Genomic DNA, 21,138 nt, shown 5'->3' with positions numbered 1-21,138 from the left:
TTTCAAATTTTTATTTCTTGTAGGAATAGTCCTTGAACAAAATCCGCAGAAAAAAATTATCTGAATCATGAAATCATATGTTAAAATGATGATATGCTTAAGAGATGTAGTATTGTTTTCAGAATCAAACTTGACATGCACAATGAGAATAAAAAAGACTTTGGAATCCAGTTCAACTTTCCCACTAAAATTCCAAACACAAGTTCATCTGAAAACACTCCAACTTGGCTCGGAATCTCTGTGTTCCTTTAATGGCTTTCAAGGTTCCAAGGCATTCCAATGACAAAACACAACGAGTTTCACATCACAGCTAAGTAAAGTCATCATCTTTGATTGAACAGTAATATATACTACACTTTCAGTGAAAACGCAATGTGTTAGGCATGTTTATGCTGACAAATGTTGGGCCCTCCATCCAGTTACATAACAGAACAAAAAAGAAAAAAGAAAAAGAGAAAAAAAAACCCAAAAACACTGCCATTGATGAGGGAAAGAGGGCCGGCCAGTCAATCTATCTTCCCTTGAGAAAAATCTTGCAGATCTTCTCCCAGCTCTTCCTGTCTGGTTCAGCCAACTGCAGTGCAGACCTTGCGTTTTCAGCAAAACCTTTCTCTATGCAGTTGTTGTTGAGAAGGCGGTCGATGAGATCATAAAGGATGTCCTTGGAGTACTCAGGATGGCCTTGAATGCCAAGAACATGGCTTCCAATGGTGAACACTTCGACCCCCGTCTTGTCGGAGTATCCGATCACTTCAGCACCCAAAGGAACTTCCCAGACCTCATCTTGATGGCACTCGATGATCGAAAGGGCTGGTGGGATTTCATCCAAGCCGTCGAAGAAGCTGAATGGCGACAAGTCCTTCAATATCTTCACTTTCCTCAGCCCAATATCCCACCCTGTATAAGCCTTCCCAACCTTTCCTCCCAGTGCTCTGCATAAAATCTATTCAATTCAAGTAGCCATGGACACATTAGCAACTACTCAAAAAAAATTTATTTTTTTATTTTTATTTTTTAGTAACAGAAAGTGCATACAAAAAATTAGATCACATGTCGTAAAATAAAAAAAACGCGGGTAATATTCTCTTGTCAGATATTTAGTAAAAAGGTTGCTATATTTAGTGGAAAGCGTAGGTACCTGGTGACCAAAGCAAATGCCAAGGACTTTCTTCTCCATGGCATCCAAAGATTGCAAGAGAAAGCAAAGTCTGATGATCCAGTGGTCATTGCCATAAGCATCATAAGGGCTGCCACTGATCACAAAGCCATCATAGTTTTGAAGCTCACTCATGTCAGGAAACTCTCCCTCTACAACTCTGTACAAATCCCACCTCTCTCCTTCTGCGCCAAAAGCTGCTACAAACACATTGAAGTAGCCGCCATACACTTTCTTCACATACTCAGAGTCCCTTGCTGCTAGCAGAAGTGCATATCTAGCCTGTTTTTCAACCTTCATCTTAGGAGAGCAAAGAGCAGAAGAGTTTGAAAATAGATCAATCCAAAAATGAATATGGGCAAGTAGTGGTCAAGGGTATGAAGTAAGTTGAGATTCTGGTAGCTAAAATGCGGGACAAAATATTTGTGCCTAAGAGAAACAATTGGAGAGAGCTGAAGATGGCAGTTTTGGTATGTGAATTCATGTAGAGCAATAGGCCCTTTATATAGGGAAAGTTTGCTGGGCCCCTTTGTGCATAGAAAAATTCCAATAATATAATAACCAAAGAAATTTGGGAAAAATAAAAATAATAAAAAAACCTAGCACAGAATCAGATGAGAGTAACAAGTTGGAAGAAAATTGATTTACATATAGGAAAGTTTATAATGATGGAGATATATAGAGCATTGGCTTCCTTACAAAGATTACATAAAATAAATCTAACAAAAAAGAAAAGAAAAACGATTGCAAAAACCGTAATTTCAGAAACAAAGGTTACATATATTGTGGGAAACGATCAGAACGGATACGTTTTTGAGGAAGGGTTCATTTAGAAGCTAAAGAGAGAAAGAGTAGAGTTGATTGATGGAATTTGCTTTATAATCTATACTAGAGATTTCTATTCATGCTCTGCATGTGGGATTGAACGTCATTACTGAGGAAAGAAGAGAAAAACTAGGAAGAGTGGTGGAGAAAAACATGGGAGAAGTTTAGTTTATTTTTGTTTTTTAAATACTGTTTTACCCTCATTAAATAGTCTTTTTTTTTCTTTTAATGTCAGTGTGAGTAGGGATATAATATAAGTTTTTTTTTTTCAAAAATGTGGTTGATAAAATGGTTTTTCTTAAAAACTAGTATAGAGTTTTTAAATCATGATGGGAAAATACAAATAATAGCATATCAATCACGCCACGAGGTCTAACCTAGTGAAAAAAGGTCTTAACTTGCAGATCAGTAATCCCAAGTTCGAAATTCCATGACACCTTGGTAATGTGTATGAAAACCCCCCTCTCTCCTTATAATTTAGACTATCACTTATATTAAAATAATAATAATAATAATAATAATAATAATATCATATCACAACAGTACTGTTGTTCGTCACTAACTATATAATTTCAGTTGTTTTCAGTGACTAATTTAAATAATGGTCAGAAAATTTGGTCATTGAAAATTAAAAAATAGGGGTAAATTATTTTAGTGACCACGTAGTATTATTAGTCATTAAATTCACTGTATTTGTGACCATTATTCATGTGGTCACAAGGAAATTGGTCACTACTGACCTTTTTTCTTGTAGTGAGTGAATGGTTTATATATGTAGTTTAGACATTTTTAACAATTCGTTCACTTTATTTTTTCACTAAAAATACATTAGTTTTATGACTTTTAAAATTCGTAATCCAATACCCTCAAAATCAAGAATCAGATCAATTAGGGCGGGTAATTGATCCAATTCTAGTTTCTTAATTTATATATTCCAAGCTTCTCTGATTACGTGAGTACTCCATTTTTTAATAAGTAAACATGCCTATTAGTAATGGTAATCTACGGAAAATGACTAATCTTTGTTTGTAGTATATAGAGAATGGATGCATATCACTAATACATTACTGAAAGCAAAAGAAAAGCATATCTTGTTTAGCAAAAACAAAATAGACAAAAAGCATACCATTCACGTGAAACATGAGGACTTAATTTTTTAGTATAAAAACATCACAATCTACTGTTAATAGAAAGTTCATTTCATACACTACTGTTAACAGAAAGTTCATTTCACACAAATTTTTTTAATATATGGTTGGATTGGATTGGATTCTGTCCCACACAAAATTCATTTCACACTTATATGAACACAATCAACACATTCTTATATATTTCCAAAGCACCTTAAACGTGTCCATGTGTTGCGTATCTGTGTCGCCGTATCCATGTCCATACAACATAGGTCATGGGTTCAAGTCCCTATGCTACCCTTATGTGTGAGTTTTCCCCTTCTCCTTCCTAATTTTGGCAAATATAGATATATAAACTGACCGCTTTTCTATGGATTTGGAAAAGGGCCTTGACTTTCAGACCAAAGGTCTCAAGTTCGAATACCCACAACATCATAGTTGTGTCCGTGTGAGAAATCTCACTTCCTTGTAGTTTAGACTATAACTTGTATTAAATAAATTATGAATAATAATAAAATGTAACAAATGATAGTAAAATTTAATTTAATTAATTCTCGTTTTACCTTCGCACTTCCGGTCAAAGTTTGATTATCTCTTTCTTTTTTCCTTTTAGAAAAAGCAAAAATCAACCCTAAAAGTATTAGCCATTTTATATAAACGAAAAGCAATTTCCCTATATAAACTAACTTCTCAGTGAACCTAATAATTTCTTATGAGTCCAAAGAAATGCACTATAACAAATTAGGAAGGATTAAAACATTTTGAGTGATCATGACTAGATTATTGTTTTGGCTTGAGCCAAGAAAAATAAAAAGGGTTCAAAAGCTGCACCATATGATTATATCCTAGCTCTAGGACCCGTGCTTATGTTTTCTTACCGGTTGAAGGCCATGGCGTCTCTCAATTCTAGCCTTGGACTCTTCATTCTTGATAGGAAATTGACTCCATTCAACTCAATTATTAAATACGGACATATTATACTTTGATTGAATACAAAAAAGGGTTTTGTTTCTCAACTTGGCTATGAGACCTTTTCGATTTTTATGTTAAGAGACACTGGCGGATCCAGGAATTTTTAGGAGGAGGTGCAACATTTCAAAGACTAATTGTTCCACACCCAAAAAAAAAAAAACTTTGGAAATTTATAATTGAACTGATACTATTATTATTCATAATTTATAAAAGAAATAACATTTTCTAATTAATCAAAAAAAATTCATCAATGAATTTTTTATTTTTTGTTTTGAAAAACTTGCATGATGCACATTCATGATTTGAACATATTGATTAATTGGATTTACAATATTGTAATGTATATATGAACTAACAAAATTCGCTTGTCATAAATGTGCAATTTATATATTCAGGGAAAAGAAAAAAAGAAAAAAGAAAAGAAGAACTTGCAAGACGATTAAATTAACAAATAATTTCATTAATAATTCAACAGCATTTTTAAGTTCAATATGTGCTTTTATATATATATATATATAGTCCCGATCTCTTGGACCACAGGAGTCCAAGAGATTATGGTCACCCACCGTTGGATATTAATCTAATGGTTCAAAAAAGTTTCTTAAAAGGAATGCAATAGTAAGTGAACCGTTGAATTTACATCCAACGGTGAGTGACCACAAATTTCTTGGACTCCTGTGGTCCAAGAGATCAGGACTGTATATATATATATATAGGTTAAGCCCTCAAACTCTAATGACTACTCTACCCTCAAACTAAAGCTGCAGCATGATGTGGTCTTTAATATAACAAAATTCAACACGTGTATTGCACACAAAGATTTTAAAACATATTAATTGATCTGGTCCAAACGATTCGTTTTGGCCAGATTATTAAAGAGAAAAACAGATAGCGCTTGCAGCTGTTGCTCTTCACTCCAGCCTTTCCACGAACAGGTTGTGGGCATTCTTGCCCAGCCACCCAGCCGCCCAAGAGCTCAAAATGGCTGGCTTCTATGGCATTTTCAGGCGAGGGGAGGTGCACCTGCGCCTCTGTGGGTCCGCCACTGTTAAGAGAGGTTTGAATTTTGTCAAATATGTCAAGAGCATCCACAATCACGCTCTCTGAAAAAAAAAATATTAGGGAAAGCTTAGTTATCTTTTCACTATGAAAAAGATGTTTGATCTCATGAGTAAACATATATAAAGTCATCCTCTCTTTTAGTTTTCTCTTTTTGTTGGCTTTATTGTACTTATAATTTTGTATGATTGGATATGTTAGTTTTTCTTTTATGTCACTCTTATTTAGAGCATAACTAACGATTGGGCGTGTCAATACTATATTCTGGACTAACTAACTCATAGTCTAGTGATACGTCTCTTCGTAATAATATTGAAAAATATTCTTAATTCGAATATTAATTATCCTCTATTGATAAGAAAATATTAAAATAGTTTTGAGTGTGCTTTAAAGGAAGATGGGGAGTTTGGTGTCTTAGCAATGTCCAAATAGCAGATCATTTGAGAAATAAAGTAGTTAAAGTTGGCTCCCGATCATAGAGAATTTCTGGCTCACCAGATTCTATAAGAACATATTTTTACAGCAATATTAAAAGGTAATCTTTGAATATGGTCGTTTTTCTCGTTTGGGTTCTAGAAAGTTACATAAGCAATATGACAGAATTATAAATCCAAGATTGAACTCATATCTGAGACATATTCATCAAAACACATCCACGTTTCCAGGATGCTCTCTATCTGAAGCATTTGATTCTGATTCGTTATAGTGCTTGGATTTCTAACAAAGCTAGCCGTATATTTTGGAATTGTTTCTTGATAATTCTGATTCTTTAAACCATTTGCTCCAACACTAATAATTATCACCTTGTGCTGAAATTGAAAGTTCCATAATATAAATAAGCTTATTAATGGACGCATCAGTGTCTACTACAGAACATGCCGACAGAAAAACAATTTGTACAAAATTAAAAAAAAAAATTGTAATTTTTGCAAAGTAATTAAGCTGTTTACATCATTAAAGTGCATAATGAATAGAGGGAGATTCACTATTATACCACCCAATATAGGAGCCCAAATTATAAAAAAACCCTATATGAAATGGACTTTAGAAACACACCCAAAGTCCATTTACAACATAACAAAAATACTTTTAACTTCTTTTAAATTACAAAACTGTCATTGATTTCTTAAAACAAACCCAACCCCAAAACCTCATAAAAAAACTCAAAACACTCAGGGCATCAAAGTAATTTAATAATCAAAATTAAATTAAATATGGCCAGTTATCATTTTTTGGGTGTTTTTTGAGTTTGTTTATAGAAATTAAATGGTGTAGAGTTTATTTATAGTTTTAGTGCTAAAAATGGGTATATGACTAAATATCTTATGAAGGTCACTTCTAATGGACCCAGAAAGTGTTGGAAAGAAACTTAGGGCATCTCTCAGAGGCGTCTGCCAAGTGGGATCAATGTTGTTAATTAGGTTAACGATTCAAATGTATCATACATCTTCATCCCAGAGTGTCCATGCTCATTGCCAGTATAGTTTCGTAAATATGTTTTCAAGTCATCCATTCACATCATTCATGATTTGATTCATGTAGGGAATATATTCCATAGACATTTTTCTATTTACGTATATGTTCAGTTGTTAAAGTACCAAAGAAAGGGAGACTTTCTATCCATACGGAATTCGGAAAATAAAAATGCATTTCTATACTGTGGGAAATGAATCTCTCCGGTGGTCTAAAAGATTTTTGTACCTTGAAACTAAGAAGAAAAGGCAAGGTTACACATCCCACAAACCGCAACTCCACATAGATAGTGTTTCAGAAATGCTATAGAAAGATATAATAGGGTTTTGGGTTATACAAAACGCTATAATTAAAACCCCAAACTATACCTAGCGTTTTTGAAGTGCTATCAAAGATCCTTTTCCATTTCGTTAATGCTATTAAGGTGCTTTAATGTGTTAGAGTTTGTATAAGAAAACAATTTCACTATGTCCCCATTATAAGAGATTAGTTTCCACACATGATTTATAAGCACTCACTCACTCAAAACACTAAATAGGAAGTGGGGGCCTCACCTTTAGATTGGGCTTTTGGGGTATAATTCCTCAACTTCCTTCATGGTATCAGAACGGGTTGCTCACGTGTGAAAGCCCAACGGCCACACATGCTCCACATCACCCAATATGTGTTGTCCACGTGTTAAGCTTGAAAATTCGCCACACGTGCGGGGCGTATTCAAGTTCAAATTCAATTGAAAGGATATGACTTTTATTTGAATTTGACTAGTAAGAAATCCAAAAATAAAATAAAAATATTATTTTGTTTTCGGGCTGGGTGTCTTAAGTAATTCCCCATAGCCTAAGGCTCAAGTCTTGATTAATTAAATATCGTTATTAATTAGGCCCTACAGCTTAGATTGGACTTTTGGGGTGGAACCTTAACTTCCTTCATGGTATTAGAGCGGATTGTCCATGTGTGAAAGCCCAACGGCTATACGTCACCCAATATTATCCACATTTAGGCTTGAAAATTCGCCACACGTGTAGAGGCGTGTGAGAATGTGCATGTGAAATGTCCCACAATGGAAAGTTGAGACACGCAACAAGGGCTTTTAAGGAGTTGGGCTACTCCCCCTATTGCCAATTGTTTTTGGGATGGAACCTCAACTTCCTTCAATTTAATTGTGAAAGATTGGGCCTTGGGCTCTGTTGAATAATAATTTTTTAAAATTACTTAGAAATTCATTTTTTAGATAATATAATTATCTAAAATTCGAATTTTGTTTGAACTGTTATTACAACTGTTGGATGAAGATGTATCATACCTCTGTATAATAGACAATTCGTTCAAGACAAAAAGATATAGAATTTTGGAATCACATTATCACTTCTCCACAAATAATCACTTTCTGGGAGAAAAGCATATTATTGTTCGCTAGAAACCAAAGACATTGTGCTTAGGGTTTGATTTATGATAGTTTAATCATGGTGGGCAGTCTCCTATCGAAATAGAAGCACAAGAAGTAGAGGAGAAATATTTTTAAAGGACATTGAAACTCTGCAGGACTTTATCAACCAACTAAATTAGTTGTTTCTACTTAATTCTACTGTTGTATTGAACTCTGGTGTATTAATTTGATTTGTTGATATATATAGAATATATTTCGTGTTGTTTTTATTCTGTTATTCGGTTAATTGATGATTGTTTTCCAGCAATCTTTGGACAGTAACATGGAACAATCAGGAAGTAAGACCTCTTATGCCGAAAAGCCTGAGACATTCAAGGGTGCTGACTTCAAATGTTGGCAACATAAGATGTTGATCTATCTGACAACATTAAACCTAGCCCATATTCTGAGACAGGATGCCCTTGTGTCGAATGAGAATCATGCAACCAAAGAGATTGGGGCTGCAATTGATGCATGGAAACAATATGATTTTCTATGCAGGAACTATATCTTGAATGGGCTGGATGATACATTGTATGATGTTTATGTAGTGTTCAAGACGACTAAAGAAGTTTGGGAATCTCTTGAGAAAAAGTATAAAACTGAATATGCATGATCCAAGGAATTTGTTGTAGGTAGATTTCTGGACTTCAAGATGGTAGATTCTAAACTTGTTGTCAAACAAGTTGAAGACTTGCAAAAAATTATCCATGAGATTCTCATGAACATCAATGAATCTTTCTAAGTGACATCTTTAATTGAAAAACTTCCAACAAATTGGAAAGATATTAAGAGTTATGTGAAACACAAGAGAAAGGAGATGAGTATGGAGGATCTCATTGTAAGGCTTCAGATTTAGGAGGATAACAAAATAAGTGAGAACAAGAATTTGGTTTCAAACATGAATGCCAAGGAAAACATAATTGAGGGGAACTCATCAAAAGCTAGAACCCAATTCCAATAAAAAGAACAAGAAGAACTTTGTTCCTAGAGCAAAAAGGAAAGACTTCAAAAAGATTAAAGGAGCATGCTGGATTTGTGGGAAAGCGAGCCATATGGCTCAATATTGCAGGCATAGAAGAGATCAGAACCCTACAAATCCAAACAACAACAGATCTAGAAACAATGAGGCCAATGTGACTGAAGAAAACTTGGCTGCAATAATGTCAGAGACCAACATGGTTTCTAATGAAAATGGATGGTGGATTGATATTGGAGCCACCTACCATATCTGTGGTGATAAGAATGCATTTCTTACTTACCAAGAGATACATGGAGATGAGCAACGTTTATGGGAAACGCCACTGCATTTGTTGTTGTTGGAAAGGGAAAAATGCTCCGGAAATTCACCTATGGAAAGAAACTAACCCTCCTTGATGTATTGGATGGTCTTTCATGAAATCGACAGTAATTGTTTCAAGGGAATTACTTAATACAATAATTAACCATTATTTCACAACATTTTGTGCACAAAAAAGAAAGGTCTCTCAAACCCTTCAATTTATACATGTAAAAAGGATGTTGGGCAACAAGAACGATTCTTGTGATACAGCCTAACGAACGCGGAACATAAAAACTTTAGCCTTAATTGAAGCAGAACATGACGAACGCAGAGCCTCATGATGATTCCTGGGCTCTTTTTTTTATATTTTAATAATACTACTATTACCATATTTGTATTTTCCATAACACCTTATGTGGCAGATGAAATGAATAGTCACATTAATTAAAAAATGTCAATAAAGGAAAAATATAATATTTTGGGCTTATAAAAGAAACAAAATTCTACTCATGTATGATGGACTATACTCAAATTCCCGGAATGGGAGCTCCATGGTAGTCCTTCTTTACTTTGTGTTTTGTTCATTTTGGTGTTCCATTGGTTCTGACTCAGTGCATGATAAACAAATCTCGCATTGTACAAAGGACTATGTTTACATAAGAGACCTTCTTTCACATAACCTGAGAGGCGTTGATGTGCTCTTTAGATGGGTTTCTCTTAGCTTAAGTTTGTTACTTGTGTTTTGGTCATGTGGTTTGTTCGTTTTGGTGCTCCATTGGTTCTGACCCATTGTATGCTGAACAAATCTTGCACTGTAAAAAAAACTATGTTTACATAGGAGGCCTTCATTGACAGAACCTGAGAGGCATTGGTGTGCTCTTTCGATGGGTTATCTTAGCTTATGTTTGTTGGTTTCGTAGAATTGTTTTAGAGGTGACTTTTTGTGTTTGTTTTTTTTGTCTAGAGTCTTTTGTTAGTCTAGTGCATGTGTAGTGGTGGAGGCACATATAGACCAGTGCAGTAACAAGCCCCCATTGAAATTTTATTATAAAAAAATAAAGTATTAGTATGCAACCCAATTTCCTCTAAGCTAAAAGTCCTTTACCATATGGGCCGTATCCAGCAGACAAAAGTAGTATTCATCTAAACCTATATTACCACCTGGGCTCTACTGACTAGCCAAATTTCCTACAACCATACACTACCCATTCTCAAAAAGATTAGAATTATTATTATAATTATATATTGCCTTCTTGTATAAATCAATAAACCTAAGCCCTTTTCTCTTTTCTTAGGTCAGAAACACGACCAGACCGGGTAGTTGCTTGTGAATTTTTTTTTTCTTAAATTCTAATTATATTATCAAGTTTTTTATTTCAATTGATTTTAATGGGTCTTTCAATTTATGTGTAGATTACCAAAGGTGTATAAAATAACTCAAATTTCAAATATTAAGGAGTGAATAACTTGAAGGAGATGAAAAAAAAAATATTGTGAAACACAGAAGAAATACTCGTTTTCAGCGGCCCTAATAATTCACAAAATTGGGAGCGAATAAAAATGTACTGGATTAGTCACTTTGTGAAAAATTAGGTCTTCCAAAATGTTGGGTTAAAGTTATTAGTAACAGTGATTCCCTCCATGCTACTTGGATGTGGTCAAATTAGAAGAACTTTATAATAATAATAATAATAATAATAAAACTTTATTTAGAAAAGAATTAAAGAAGGAAATGGGCATTTCTTTTCGGTTAAGAACTTAAAAGAGGGAACCAACCAAGCGAGGCCCAAAATACCTATGCACATAAGGCTCTCCTTGTAAAAGCGACAAACTCAAGCTGCCTCTATTCCTTCCTATTTTTAGGTCTCTCTCTCTCTCTCTCTCTCTCTCTCTGTGTATACTGTTTCAGTTGATAACGAGAATGGTTTGCATATAACTATTTAATCCAAAAAACTAGTAAATATCATAGTGATGTGTGAGATTTTGAAATAGCGCTTTGTTATTTGCACGAGCATAGTAGGTGATCGAGTTGCACATGAGGTGTTTAGTAAAATGTCGAGGTCATTGGTGTTGATTGAGTTGCACACTAGGTGTTTGAAAAAAATGTCAATTTGCAATATAGGTAGTATCCTATATTTACGTTTCTAAGTGTTGATTAAGCCTAGGTTTGATTTCACTTTTGAAAAGTCAAAGTCTAATTTTAATTTTTGATTTGAACTTTCTGGCTGTACGGTTTGAACCTGGTTTTACGAAACTGGATTTTAGTTTCGGTGGATTACCACCGAATTGGTTACATTGCTTCAGTGGTAGTCCACCGAATTTGAACTTGATTTATACTAAAATTAGTTTTACTTTCGGTAGGTTACCACCGTAATCGTTACCTTTTTTTGGTGGTAGTCTACCGAATTTATTTCTATTTTTCAAGAGATGCCCACCGAATGCATTTCGGTTTTTCAGTAGTATTCCACCGAATATGTTTTCTTTTTTCAGTGATAGTCCACTGAATTGGTTTCCTTTTTTCAGTGATTATCTACTGAATCCATTACTGAATGTGTACTTAATATTGTTTTTTTAGATATGAAGAGGACTCGTAGAGGTACTACTGAGGCTTCATCATCTCGACCTGATAGATAGCGTCCCACGGCCTCAACGAGGAGACAGAGAGCAGCTCCCCCAAAATCACTTTGAGGATACTACAGAGGTTGCAGATGTAGCTCCTACTCATGATAGTAATGTTGATACAGAGGTTGAAGATGTAGCTGCTACTTATGATAGTAATGTTGAGGGACATGCCGAGCCTACTGAGCCACCTCGAGTAGGTCCCATTGATCCATCTTTACTTACGAGTTTTAAAACTCACATAGCAGCTGCAATTTGGAATAACCAGGTAAGTCGTTTTACTGTGACAATAGAAGGTAGAATATAAGTCTAGTTCATGGTAATTAACCTAAATTTTTTTATTTTTTTTTGTATTTAACTAGGAACGTGAGCCCCTTAGGTGCATGTCGAAGACATCTACCCTTCGTGAGTGGAATTGGTGGGGTAATCCAAATAATGGTATATTCAAAGGGTACATTCAGAGGTCTGGATTAAAGCAACTTGTTAGGTGTTCTTATCGGAATGCATATAAGATTGTGGTATCTACATTCGTTGAGAGGTGGCATCCCGAAACGAACACCTTTCACATGCCGTTTGGTGAGATGACCATCACATTGGATGATGTGTCATCTATTTTAGGCATTCATGTGTCTAGTGCAGCGATTGCTCCGCTTGAAGATGATAACGACATAAATTTCGAGTTGTTAGTTAATTACTTAGAAGTGACTGATGAAGAGGCTACTGAACAATTGCACCAATACAGTGATGACTATGTGAGTTTGTCATGGTTACGGGCGTGATTCTCCAACGTTCCAGACAGATTCAGAGGAGTACATCATGTATTCAGCTAAAGCATATTTGCTATATCTCTTGGGTAAGCAATTGTTGCATTTGGGTTCTCCCAGCAAAGTCTTTGGTTTTATTTTGGATCCTAGCATTGTATATTGTCTTCATAGTTGAAACATTCATTGCATCTCTATCCTTCAGAGTGACCAAAATATCTCTAAGTTTCACCAAACTCTTAGACATGTCCACCAACAATGCATTCTCCTCTTGAGAAAGTCGCCCCACAAATGAATGACCTTGAAGATACTCTGAAATAGGATGGTTGTGTACTCCACAAACCACTTCCAACTTCCAATCATCCTCATCACCAATATTGACACCTTTTAACAAGAATGGGCATCCACATTTCTTGATACCAGTGTCCCTAGCACATTTTTTCATATCACTATTTGCATCCGACCTTATATCAGTTGTCTCACTAGACTTGCAAGACTTATAGTTACCGCTCCTCTCATAAGCAAGTATTACTCGAGATCTTCTCTTGTCCTCACCTCCATAATCAGACCTTTTAATTACAATGACAATATTATTCATTTTTCCTTATGCACGAGCTCATCTAAATAATGCATTTCTACCATTGAATATCTACACATAAAACTCATGTTATTTAAAGAGAAAATTTGAAACATTAATGCCACATTAATGATACTAAAAATGATTTCAGACAAAAAAAAAACTCAAAATAATTACCGAATAAGTTGTGAATTGATCACTATAGTCCATTACACATTATGTTCTCACATTGTTGCCTTCAGTAGGGGCGTCACCTTGTTTTTGTTCCTTCAATGGGAGTAAGATCAAAATAACTTGCATTAAATTTGTGGTCGACAATAAGTTACAGAAAAAAGAAATAAATTTCGGTTTGTTGCCACTGAAACGCAGGTACAATTTCGGTAATAAACCACTGAACAAAGTTCCATATTACGGTGGATCTCCACCGAATATTAAGTTCATGATAGGTCAGACACGACCGAAATAGGTGCAACGTTTCGGTGGCATCACACTGTATTTACCTGTCGCGTTCGGTACTGATGTGCCGAATGCAACCAACGACCAACCCTAAACCCTAAACTTGCAAAACGCCAAAAAATAAACTCATACCTCCTTCGAAACCTCTCTAATTTCAATCTCACCCTTCATGAATAAATACAAGATATTTTTTCACGAATATAAACGTATAAATCTCGTTAGAGTTGTAAGAACATGATGGTTTGAGAAAAAAGTCAAACTAGGGTTGCATGAACATATGTGGGATATAACTAATAAAATAAATAAAATAAAAATTGATCTTGTGTTCTGGAATTGGAATCAAAGAAAGATATTTAAAACGGTGTGACTTGTAATAAATGTTTCTCTGTAAAGGAGGGGAATAGTAATTTATTCATTCCTAATTTATTCCTTTCCTATAGAACATCTAGGAACAAGAGGATTTAATCGGATATATCGACAGATTCCCGCGTAGTCCAAAGAAAAAAAAGATCAAATTTTATCTCTATCAAATTTTAATATCAGAATAGTGGATATAATTATGATGCAATGGGTTAGGTCCACTTACTTTTTCTTTTATTGATTTCTAATCGATTTAATTGGAAAATAGGAAAGGAATATTTTAAGATTCAAGAAGACGACTTATCCTTATTCATTATAATAGCAAATTTATAACCATACTATAATTCATTGTAGTGAGCAATTTTATTTTTAATTTTTTTGTCCTTAACGGTAATTATGTACAAAGGTAAAATAGGTTATTGATGTTTAAAATTAATATGGGGTGCCAATAGAATCTCCCTAATAATAATTATAAAAAAAATTATTTAGAAAAGAATTAAATAAGGAAATGGGCATTTCTTTTTGGTTAAGAACTTAAAAGAGGGAACCAACCAAGCGAGGTCCAAAATACCTATGCACATAAGGCTCTCCTCGTAAAAGCAACAAACTCGAGCTGCCTCTATTCCTTCATATTTTCAGGAATCTCTCTCTCTCTCTCTCTCTCTCTCTCTCTCTCTCTGTATACTGTTTCAGTTGATAACAAGAATGGTTTGCATATAACTGTTTAATCCAAAAAACTAGTAAATATCATAGTGATGTGTGGGATTTTGACATAGCACTTTGTTATTTGCACGAGCACAGTAGGTGATCGAGTTGCACATGAGGTGTTTGGTAAAATGTCGAGGTTTCTGGTGTTGATTGAGTTGCACACTAGGTGTTTGAAAAAAATGTCAATTTGCAATATGGGTAGTATCAAATGGCCTGACATTGTTTTGTAACTCTGTTTGGTGGGCTGGACTGGATGAGATTTTTTCAATTAAAATGGACATGGGTCCTATCCGTTGTTTGGTGGGCTTATTATGTATCATGGACTGGATGTGGTTATTGGACACCCGATATCCGAAAGTGCCGAAATTCGAAATTTCTGATAAAATTCGGATCGGAATCGGAATGTATTTGTAAATTTTGAAAATTCCTAATTTCCGATCCGAAAATTTCCGAAGTTCTCCAAACCCTTTCCGATCCGATTTTTCCGATTGTTTCCGAAATTTTCCGAATTTATAATAATATTTTATGATTTATAAGTTTAATTGCATTGTTTTTAGTTTATAGGTCATATATATGTTTAATTTCTTATTTTGTTATATTTAAGTGCCCACCAACATACAAATATTCATATATACATGTATACTAAACATAGGAGTATATATTACTTTAACACTGTATTTTTTGCTAACATTTTTGTTTGAATATTACAAAAATTCATATGTGTGATTATCATATCCAAATATACTATATAACAACAATGCATGTATACTTAAGTATTATATGTGTATCTATTTTTTGTTATAATGTACGTGTATATATAAAACAAACATACATGTATGCATCATAATTATACACATGCCTATATATACTTAAGTTTATTATATATACATATATGTGCATGCATATCACTTTAAGATTATGTATTTTTTACTATACTATATAACAAAAATGCATATGTGTGCTTGTTATCTATGAATCATGATAGGAGTATATGTGTGCTTATCTAGAGCAATACTAAATTATTTTTCCATTAAATTGTCATTAGCTAATACCACGTGAAATACTTTTATTTGGTTTTAGATGTACATGTATATCTATTTTTTTGTTACAATGTATATGTATACATTAAACATAAAAGATTTCCCAAGTTACATTTATACAAACCAAGATTAAACATACATTTAATTATATCAAACATAAACTATCTTTTGTTATAAAACTAGATTGGGAAAATATGGAGAGAAATGATATGCTAAGGATAAAGTTTCACCATGTTTATCGTTCTTAATCTTTGGTAGAACCACCTATTTATAGGCTTACAAGATAGGAGATTGAATACCATCATTTACAATATACTTATAGGTTACAAGCACTAATTACAAATACTTAGTGCATAGGTTACATAAAATCCAACGGTGGAATACTAAGAGGTATGGTGGTCATCCACCAACTTATGCATTTGTAACACTTCCCTTTGGATGTCCACCATACAATAACATAGTTCCCTCATTAAAAACCTTGCTTGGTGTTTGTGCCTGATAAATCACGGCCATAGGCTGGCCGAAGAAGCCCCTTCTCTCGGCCCTGGCACTTGTTCGTAAAAACTGAAACGCAACGTTTCGCCAGGGTACTTCGCCTTCCTAAAGACAAAAGAAGAAATGCTAAGGCATGATCATCTCGGCCTCAAGCGCAGGCCGAGGCCGAGGCCGAACAAAATCACGGCCCAGGCATTAAAGGCAAATCATCACGTGACAGCAGGGTCCTAGGCTTCATTTAATGAAGTAGTGCCTGTTTAATGCAGCAAACTCATTGGCCACAAAGAAGCATTTAATGCATGAGGGAAGGTGGGAAGTGACTGAAGTCAGGATTTGGTGATAAGGATCAGAGTGATTAGACGTGGACATTCTCACAAGAATTCTGACAGCCTGAGATATTGGTTCACCAGCTATCCAGGCCATAAATGCGTCTCCACGGCCAGAAGCTCAGAACCCACGATCAAGAGCGGCGGTCGAGATTCACCGGGATTTCTGGGGTCACACCACCATACTTCACGATCCCAAATGTAGATTGGACACCCACTTGCGCTAATCAGACTCCACTATGCGTAAATTCAGCCTCGATTACTCCTTCAGAGACTCTTCCTATAAATACAAGACTCGAGCTACATTCCAAGGGTTCAACACAAAAAAGAAAGCCTCCCACGGAGCAACTTATTTTTTCCTGTAATGCACTTTCAATATCTTTACTTGCTCTCCTAGGAGTAGTGTTAGATTGTAAGGAAAATCCATTCATCAATATATCATACGACCCTTGATTTTCAAGGCACCGGAGCACCATCCTTGTTGTTCGTTCACTCACCCCATATATCACACGACCGTCGCTCCCTGAGCAGCGCGCCGGAGCACCGCCCAAAACCCACCACCAACACCATCACTCAACGGCCTTGTAGTTCAGGCCGTGAACCTAACAGCCGAGACCAGTTCCTCTCTCGGCTACAATCGTTTGATTAGGAAGACAGTTCAAACAGGCGCACCACTTATCCATCCAACACTCATCAACACATCGACGCACGGTAGACCGTGCTGGCACGCCCGCGCACAACCGCACCGCACCCAAAAGCAGGAAACCGCGTGTTAACGCACATCCCCTCGGCCCGGAACTCCAGGCCGTGAGATTTGCGCGGCAGACACTTGGAAAACCCAGTGGGACAAAACCAAAGCGAAGGGAAAAAGAGTGAAACTTTATTCTGGATCATTGATATGGTGTTGGACAGTGGCGAAGCCAGGATTTCATGAGTCTGGGGGCCTCTCACAAAATATAAATAATAAAAACTTTGAACTCACAAAACATCAAAACATCAAAAATCATATTGTCTATAGTGTCTATTCATTACAATCATAATTGTCCAAGTTAACTTCCGTAGTTTGGTTTGAACTACTTTCATTTTTCTTTTGACTCTTTGTAGGTGATGACTCCACTAACTTAGACTTTGATTTTCTTTTGAAAAATCAAAATCTTTCCATAACTGAAACACATATATGAACTAAATTTAAATTGAAACAATTCTGAACATCTTCTCAAACTTATAAACCAAAGCAAATTGAGCATTCAATTCAAAGCAATATATTAATCAAATCAATAGAGAATCATATATATAGAAATTTATAAATTAAAATTAAAATTTCACCAACACAAGTTCACAACTACATTAAAGGGATAAACAATTACATACTACGCAAGAAAAATTACAAGGGATAGACAAATACATACTTGGAGTTGAATAGTGATTTACTAAATATCTCCAAAGCTTTTTCCCTTTGGTAATCTTTACATAAATTGAAAGACCCATTAAAATCAATAGAAATAAAAAAAAAACTTGATAATATAATTAGAATTTGAGAAGGAAAAAAACTCATAAGCACCTGGCTGGTCTGGTCGTGTTTCTGACTCGGGAAAAGAGAAAAGGGTTTAGGTTTATTGATTTATACAATAAGTCAATATATAATAATAATAATAATTCTAATCCTTTTAGGAATAGGTAATGTATGATTTTAGGTTTTTAGGAATAGGTAATGTATGATTTTAGGTTATTTGGCTTGGCTGGTAATAGGGCCCACGTTGAAATCACTTTTGGCTGAAATCTACTTTGCTGCTGGACCACGCCACTATGGCTTAACTTTGGCTGAAATCTTCTTTGGCCCATATGGCTTCTAAATATGTAGCCAAACTCCAGAATACTAGTACTAATTTTTTTTAAAATAAAATTTCAGTGGGGGCCAGTGACTACACTGGTCCCCATGTGCCTCCGCCACTGGTGTTGGATGCGCTTATGTTGCCTCATTAAAACCTTGCTATGAAAAATCCAGTTGGACAAAAACCTAATATAAGGGAAAAGAGTACAACAAGCACATGTGTTGTATGTGGTAGAACTAGGATACTCCCCCTGATTGATATCTCCCATTGATTTTCAATAACTTTTGGCATATAGATTTCGGAAAAGCTTTGGTAAAAAGGTTCGCCATATTATCTTGTGAACAAATTTGTTTGACTCAAATCTCTTGACTTTTTTCTAAAACTGTCACCTTTGATGAACCCTTCTCTGATTTGAGCAATACAAGAAACATTGTCTTCATACATGATCGTTTATCACACTATTCGACTTGTCTTTCACTTTTCAAATGATTGAACTCTTTAGTAGCATCAACAACTAATCTAATAGTTAGAAAATGTTACAACAATATTAAATTTGAATTCAAAATACTCAAACTCTTAGTGTTAACTCTTAATCAAGAATATCGTGGTACTTTATATCCTTCAAGGGGTTGCTTCATGCGATATATCTCAAATATTTCATGAGCTTTGAGGATCTCCATGTACCATACAGTCTTAATAAATATGCATTTAACACATGCTATAAGTTTTGCCTTAAAATAACAAATGTACTTATAGAAATGTGGATGCATCTACGATAAGATGGGAGACTAAAGCCATGTCTCTACCAGGAAACCTTATGTCATATTAGTGATCTTATTTCACTTCACAAACACCAATCCGTAATCTTCATACTTAACATTTGTAATTTGGTGTTTGAGTTATAGGTTCAATATCCCACCTTTCATATTTAGTGATAAATGGAATTGCCTATTTCCATTTTTGGCCAATCACTTAACTTGTCGACATTCATAAGGCAAGATTTAATATAATCATAGCCCTTGATGATTGTAGTAGCTACTAATAAACCAAATGTATCATCAATTCGTGATCCCATAATTCTCATGTGCATGCGCATGCATAATTTATAAGCATCTCATTGCTTTGGGGTACCAATGCCTCTTCAGAGGCTTATGTTGTCACTTATGGGACAAACATCTCTTTTACGATGAATTATTTAGAATATGTGGATCATAACCTCTTATATAGCGTTATTTTTTTTATAGGGCATGAATTTTTCAAATAATCTCCACTTCTGAGAGATAAGTCTTTAGAACCTATATTTCTGTCATGCTCCAAGCATGCATTATATATATAGTTATCATGTTAATGGATTGTGATACGAGAATATCAATCCATGTTAGCATATGTATAACTTATATATGCATTAACCTTTGATGAGACAAAAGCGGACCGATTCAACACTATTTCACGACGTTCTTCAGGAACTGCCATTACTCCCCCTAACGGCGGGAAAATTGTTTCAAAATTTAGGAAAATAAACTCATCATTATTATCAAGTCAAATTGACTGGATTGGATAATGTGGGAGTTGTGCTCATAAGCATCTTGACAAGAGACAAATATGTGACCATTTTAGTAAGCACATTCAATAAAATTGGTGAAGTGATCCATAATTAAATATTGTATGGGCTCACAAATATCCCGTTGAATTATTTAAGGAAAGAGGGCTCAAAGTCAATTTTTGACTGAGATGATTTTATGACAGCTTTTATTTGTGAACATTCTTTGTAATGATATTTGTTGGACAAAACAATAGTTTGAGTCTTTAAACGATGTCCTTACAAATTTATAAAAATCTTATGTATCATTGTAGAACATGGATTGCCAAGATAGTCATGCCACAACATAAAAGTTATCCGATCAATGAACTTCTGGTTTATGACATCATAATGTTCAACTACTGTAATAATTGTGTAATATTGGGGTCTCATGAACTTCTAGTTCATAACATCATAAACTTCCTACCCACAAAAGAAAGTAGCAAGTTTCTCCAATAGACGCATCTGACTGTCAATATTGGGGCGGTAATACAAGACATTACCATTGTAAAACAAAATTAACTAATAACCCAACATAAATAAAATGAGTAAAGTGGTATAAACGAGGAATAAATTAAATAAATTAAAGACTATGAAATTCCAAAATAATCCAATATTAATGTGGATTCAATATGTAGATAAAACTACAAGTTTAAGAATTGGATTTCCAACCAATTCAGGTTCATGTAGGCACAAATAAGTAATGAATTTTAGGTTCATATTTAGGATCCATGAAAAACTATAAACTTCAGGTTCATATCAACATATATTCGAAACTTCAGGTTTCAATGCGTAGATCTAAATAAATTGAATTAATAGTTGTGCTTTGAACTTCATACTCAAATCGATGTATATGCACTCAAAACTTCTGGTTCAGGTTCTTGACATATGTAGGCCTCATAGAATATTTGATTTTGATTAATACAAAATCAAGGAGTTTCATGTCCTTATGTGCTCTTTAAATTCGCGGAATTTCACGCCCTCAATGATTTGGAATCAAAGAACTTTAGGTTCTGATTCAATCAAAAGGACTCGAGGTCCTAATCTAGTTATATAATGAGG

The 21,138-nt window shown here is 34.7% G+C and overlaps 2 protein-coding genes across 2 annotated transcripts; both read right to left on the bottom strand.

Moving 5' to 3' along the window:
• Nucleotides 1-311: 311 nt before the first annotated feature.
• LOC110764109 (gamma-glutamyl peptidase 5-like) lies at nt 312-1,955 on the bottom strand. Its single transcript, XM_021967030.2, has 2 exons — nt 1,139-1,955; nt 312-943 (listed from the first exon to the last, which is right to left on the bottom strand). The coding sequence occupies exons 1-2, from the start codon at nt 1,454-1,456 to the stop codon at nt 512-514; spliced, it is 750 nt and encodes a 249-aa protein (XP_021822722.1). The 5' UTR covers nt 1,457-1,955; the 3' UTR covers nt 312-511.
• A 10,827-nt stretch (nt 1,956-12,782) lies between these two features.
• Nucleotides 12,783-13,301, bottom strand: LOC110763688 (uncharacterized). Its single transcript, XM_021966531.1, has one exon. It carries the CDS (start codon nt 13,299-13,301, stop codon nt 12,783-12,785), a length of 519 nt encoding a protein of 172 aa, XP_021822223.1.
• Nucleotides 13,302-21,138: the final 7,837 nt, after the last annotated feature.

The sequence above is a fragment of the Prunus avium genome, chromosome 1 (assembly GCF_965620075.1).
Source record: "Prunus avium chromosome 1, drPruAviu1.hap1.1, whole genome shotgun sequence".
Classification (NCBI taxonomy): domain Eukaryota; kingdom Viridiplantae; phylum Streptophyta; class Magnoliopsida; order Rosales; family Rosaceae; genus Prunus; species Prunus avium.
Note: the sequence above shows the minus strand (reverse complement) of the source record. Positions and strands in the feature narration are given on the sequence as shown.

Excerpts from the sequence above, each read along its gene's own strand:
- LOC110764109 (XM_021967030.2), bottom strand. The coding sequence starts at position 1,456 with ATGAAGGTTGAAAAACAGGCTAGATATGCACTTCTGCTAGCAGCAAGG. Across the intron at positions 944-1,138 it reads GCATTTGCTTTGGTCACCAG|ATTTTATGCAGAGCACTGGG; the intron begins GTACCTACGCTT and ends TGAATTGAATAG.
- LOC110763688 (XM_021966531.1), bottom strand. The coding sequence starts at position 13,301 with ATGAATAATATTGTCATTGTAATTAAAAGGTCTGATTATGGAGGTGAG.